The 5,483-nt window shown below is 37.9% G+C and overlaps 1 protein-coding gene across 1 annotated transcript in view; it reads right to left on the reverse strand.

Moving 5' to 3' along the window:
• Positions 1 to 4,107, reverse strand: part of SLC3A1 (solute carrier family 3 member 1) — a 29,778-nt gene extending 25,671 nt beyond the window's left edge. Inside the window, exon 1 of the mRNA XM_023531275.1 lies at positions 3,646 to 4,107. Within this exon, the coding sequence (XP_023387043.1) occupies positions 3,646 to 4,092 (447 nt within the window). The 5' untranslated portion in view covers positions 4,093 to 4,107. The remainder of the gene's footprint in view (positions 1 to 3,645) is intronic.
• Between the last annotated feature and the right edge of the window lie 1,376 nt (positions 4,108 to 5,483).

Below are 5,483 nucleotides of genomic sequence, written 5' to 3' on the forward strand. Positions count from 1 at the left end.
TCTCTAACAAGTTGCTCATTTTTGTCCTCTCTGTACCTCAATTCCCCCTTCTGGGTGCCTATGAGACCTCACAGAATGTCAACAGACAGCAAAAGAATTTTGATTTAAATCAGAACAACATGATGCACAAAGGAACAAGATGGGGCTGGACGGATGCAAAGTCAAAAAAGGATCTCAGGTTCACACTCCAGGGGACAGAAGGCAATCACAAAACCCAAACTGCAACCTGTACTGGTTTCTCCAAATAATAAGAAAATCCCCTCAACTTCAAGGACAAATACTTATTGATCACAAGAAGCAGCCAGTTCCTCAAGAAAAAGTTCTTGGAAATGACAAATATAAGAGCTGATTAGATGCTGCCCTGTTTATAAGAATTTGGGGTACACAGGTAGCCCCCACATTTTGAAAGTTTGTATTACACCACTTCACTTTTTCAAAAGACCTACATTAATACCTGTTTTTGCTAACAAAAAGAAATTTTAAGAGGATTTTCACTTTTTAAGAAAAACAGCAAAAAGCAAAAATAGTGTTCATCCTTTTTTTGGCAATGAGCCTTGACAGAGGCAGCACACACCTGGAGCAGCAAGTAGCCCCGCCAAGCTCTTTCCCTGAAAACTACATGCAGCAACTTTCTGTGGGACCCTATAGGCTGCCAGGGCATCGATCTGTGTCTGTGAGCGTCTGTGCTTTTTCTCAGTTTATTGTGTCCATCCATTAGCAAGATGTGTCTTATTTATTTATCATATCTTTCCTGCTTTTACTGCACGTTAGGGTTACTTTTGGTTTTATGTGTTTCAAATGGTGTGATTTGGTAGGTTATTTCTAGGTCAGGAGATGCTCAAAAATTTTTCCATATAAATTAATAATTGCTTGTTCTCTTTATGCCATTTCAGCTTATAAAAGGTTTCCTAGGAACACTCTACTTTCACATAGTGGAGAAAACCTGTATCTAGAAGCTGATTAAAAAGGGAGAACCAGTTAAGTACAAATCAGTAGTTGACAGATGGTCATGAGGATGGGGAGCACGGCATAGGGAATGAAGTTAGCATTAATGTAATGGTTAGGTGGAGAGCCAGAGGAGAGAAAGAGCAATTAGGAGGATTGTTTTGTAAACTATAAATGTCTAATCAATGTACTATATACTTGAAACTAATAATAAAATAAATTTTTTTTAAAAAAAGGGAGAACCAGGAAATGGAGACTGTATCTTTTGGTTTCGGGATTTTAGCTCTGTGGAGGAAAGAAGGGTTCTATAGAAAATACTCCCACAGGGTGATCTGATCATAAATTCCTAACTGAGTAGGTCATGGTGGTTAGTCACACCCCAGGCATATAATAACCTTTTTACTTAAAAGGCTTTTTTCTTTGCCTTAAGCAAGCCCTGTCCATTGTTTCTGTGCAGCTAGGTTAATACACCTTTGAAATGCCTGCCTTCAGAATGTAAATTGGTACAACCACTATGGAAAAATGGTATGGAAGTTCCTCAAAAAATTAAGAATAGAATTGCCGTATAACCAGCAATCCCACTTCTGGGTATCTACCCAAAATATTTGAAAACATTTATTCATAAAGATATATGTACCCCTGTGTTCACTGCAGCATTATTTATGGTGGCCAAGGCATGAAAATTATCGAAGTGTCCTTCGATAGATGATTAGATGAAGAAGATGTGGTACATATATGCAATGGAATACTACTTAGCCATAAGAAAAGATGAAATACTGCCATTTGCAACAAAATAGATAGATCTTGAGAATATCATGCTAAGCAAAATAAGTCAGACAGAAAAAGTCAAGAACCACATGGTTTCACTCATATGTGGTATTGAAAGCAACAAACAAACAAAAACTCATAGACGCAGACAACAGTCTAACGGAAAAAGGGGTAGAGAAGGTAGATAAAGGTAAAGGGGGTCAAATATATGGTGACAAAAGGAGATTTGACTTCAGGTGGTGAATATACAATGCAATATACAAATGATGTATTATAGAATCGTACACTTAAAACCTACATAATTTAATGAACCAATGTCATTCTGATAAATTTAATAAAATTTGAAAAAATAAAAATTAAATGCCCCCTTTCCAGTCCCTCCTTATAACACCTGGCCATCCTTTCAGACCTCTCCTCCTAAAGCCTGCAAGAGAGCACATAATCTTAACGATCCTATAATCCCATCCCAGTCTTTCTTGCTCCAACCTTCATGTAGTCTTCCTTAAGTTCTTTCCTTAGTCTGGATGCATAAAAGAAACTGTAAACTGTTATTCTCAGAAGTATTTATTTCAGTCTGTTGAGATCTGGCTTCCAGGTATATTCTCTTTGGGGCTCAAATAAATTTTTATAAAAATTCTCTACAGGTCTGGACATTCTTAAATCAACAGCTCTATTTTGTCAAAACATCACTTTTGTAAAAAAAAAAAAAAAACACTTTTACTAAGCATTTACTGTATAAAAGGCAACAGATGCTACGGCCATTGAGGAGTGGAGAGATATGGAAAGGAAGTCACCCAGATACATTACAAGGCAGTATGAGAGGGTGCTATAAACACAGCCCAAAGGGAGGGTGAACACTAATCAGGAAGAATTACAGGAAGAAAATAAACAAGAATGCAGGAAATGGGTGCGAACTGTACCTTGAAGACAGAAAGCATTTCAATTAGTGAAGATGCAGGAAGATTTTAAAAGAGAGAAAATGATATGAGCATACAAAAGAAAAGCCTTTTATTAGTTATTAAGGAAAGTGAGAGATTTTGAGCTTATTTATAACATTTTGAAGTTAGATTAAGCTCATTTCTACTTCCCACACTCTATTAAAATAACCATTCTGTTCTATTTTCTTCAAACATCATTATCAAAAATTACCTTGTTAGTTTGTTTCTTATTCCTACTCTTAGCCAAGGTGACTATCTCAACCAACCTGCCCAGGACAGTTCCAGTTTACACCTGCTATCTGGTATAATTTTACTCTTAAAAGTATCCTGTTTTTAGCAATAAATTATAAGGACATTCTACACATAACTCACTAAGAGATTATTAGCGTAACTTTAAAAAAATAATGTTTTACTTCTATTTTTTTGTTTTTTTACTAATATGGATATTGTTTTAAATAAGCCTCAGTTCAAGTAATGACCAACACTGCTATGCTTTTTTTCTTTTCCTTCATTTCTCAGGATTTAAATTTTAAAGACTCGGCAAACACCTTTTAAAGACATCGCTTAATTTTTTTCTAAAACGTAATTTACTTTTTATTCAGTTAGTAAGAAACTCTCAGCCAGATTGCCCAACTAGCTACTATATATACTGGAAAAGCAATTCTAAACTGTCACTGTGAGATAATCAACTATAAAGTGCACAGAAGCCGGATACGTTCAAGAGGTGCATGTAAAAAGTTAGAATTGATGACCAACTAAGCAAATGTACATAGTAGGCAGTAAATTAAACAACTCTTTGAGGGGGCTCAGAGGCCTCCAAGTAGTCTTTCATCATATGGGAAGAATTTCTGGGTTCTCCTGGGTGGTTTCTAAATATATCATAAACAAGGTGTGGCCAGTCATACTGGAATGTGCTTACCATACAACCCAGGCATAATTCAGTATCAAGGACAGAGATAGCCACAAACCCACCTCATCCTGGCACAACCCTAACCTGTCTCCCCCAGGCACCTTTTAGATCTCCGTTCCCATCCTTGTCGCTGTCCTTGAAAGATCTTGGGTAGATCTGATACATGGGTCCCGCCTGCCACCAGTCGAGGCACTTGGGAGAAATGGCGATGATGGCTATGGTGGCCCCAATGAGCACGAGCACAGACGTCACGGTGAGCCAGAAGAGTACCTCCCGAGGCACTCGGTAGCGTGCCTGGCTGGAGAAGCGGAACAGCACCTCCTTGGGCATCCCTGCGTAGGGCTGGATGTCCTTCAAGTCAGGCTCCTCGGGGCCAAGGATGCCCACAGCGCTGTGCTGTGGGCTGTCCCCTGGGCTGCTGGGATCTGGGTCCTTCTCCAGGATGTCTTCATTATGGACAAACCCATTGTTTGTCCGGCATCCTTTCAAACTCATTCCAATGGAGTCTCTCTTGCTTTTCTCCTCAGCCATGTCTTACTGTCTTATCTGTGAGGAGTGCCCTCCTGCAATAAGAAAGGTAGAAAGGTGGACTGCTGAAATGTGTGGTCATGTTAATGAGCTTTGTGTGGTTTATAAATAAACCTGACAAGACAAAGTCCAGTCAAGGAAAAAAGGGTAAAGGTAAAGGGGTTTTAAAAAAAAACTCTCTTGACCCATGAGGCTGTTGTAGCTATAGTGACGATACTGAGGTGTTCAGACCTGGACTGGGGCAAAGGCACAGAGGACAGGAAATAAGAAGCAACAGGGTTCCACTGCAATTTAAAATGTTATTTGACTGAGTATACCAATGTTCAAGGCAGAACTACTTACAAGAGTCAAAACGTAGAAACAAGCCAAGTGTCGATCAACGGTTGAATGGATCAACAAAGTGTGATATAAGCACATGATATTATTTAGCCTTAAAAACAAAAGGAATTCTGACATGTACTACAACATGGTTGAATCTCGAAAACATTATGCTAAGTGAAGTAAGCTAGACGCCAAAGGATAGATATTGTATGATTAGATGTGGTACCTGAACAAATTCATAGAGACAGAATAGAAACGCGGTTATCAAGGGTTGTGAGGAGGGGTGCAATGAGAAATTACTGTTATTTAATAAGTACAAAGTTTGCATTTGGGACAATGAAAACATTTCTGGAGGTAGATAGTGGTGATGGCAGCACAACAATGTAAATGTACTTAATGCCACTGAATTTTACATTTTAAAATGATCAAAGTGATAAATTTTATGTATCTTTTATCACAATAAAAAAAAAGTTTAAAATTTTTCTTTTTAGCTAGGTATGAGAAAAAGAAACGAATACTAAATTTTGTAAGGAGAAACAGGCTTTTCTTAATTTTTGCTTCTTCCTACAAATCCAAGAGGAAGAGGATCTGGAGACAGTGAACACCACCACTTTGTTGCTGAAGTTAATTTTATTTCCTCTCAGTTCAAGCCAATCCTATAAAGATACTCATTTGTATGCTCGGTTCAGGCCCAGGTACCTTCAGTCTTGTATACTATTTTCAGATAAGGAAATTCTGACCATTCTTAGAAGCACTTTCTGACGGGGGCGGGTATAGGGTGAAGGGAATTATATGTGTTTCAAGTTCAAGTGCCTTACTACAGATAAACAGTTCTTAATACAAGCACTAAAGAGTTGTTTAATCATTGACAAGTATAAAATACTGAACCCTGAGGAAACTGCATTAAAGTTAGGCGTGCCTTCCTAGAAGACTCTGCAAGCCTTACTAGAATGTGAAGATTTAAGTTTTCCATTTAATCAATGACACGAACAGTCCTATGAATCATTTGATCAGATAACAAGATTTTTTTAAATGAGGTGAGTTACATTTCTAATTTCTACCACTATTGTTTT

Source organism: Pteropus vampyrus, unplaced genomic scaffold, assembly GCF_000151845.1.
Source record: "Pteropus vampyrus isolate Shadow unplaced genomic scaffold, Pvam_2.0 Scaffold66, whole genome shotgun sequence".
Classification (NCBI taxonomy): Eukaryota; Metazoa; Chordata; class Mammalia; order Chiroptera; family Pteropodidae; genus Pteropus; species Pteropus vampyrus.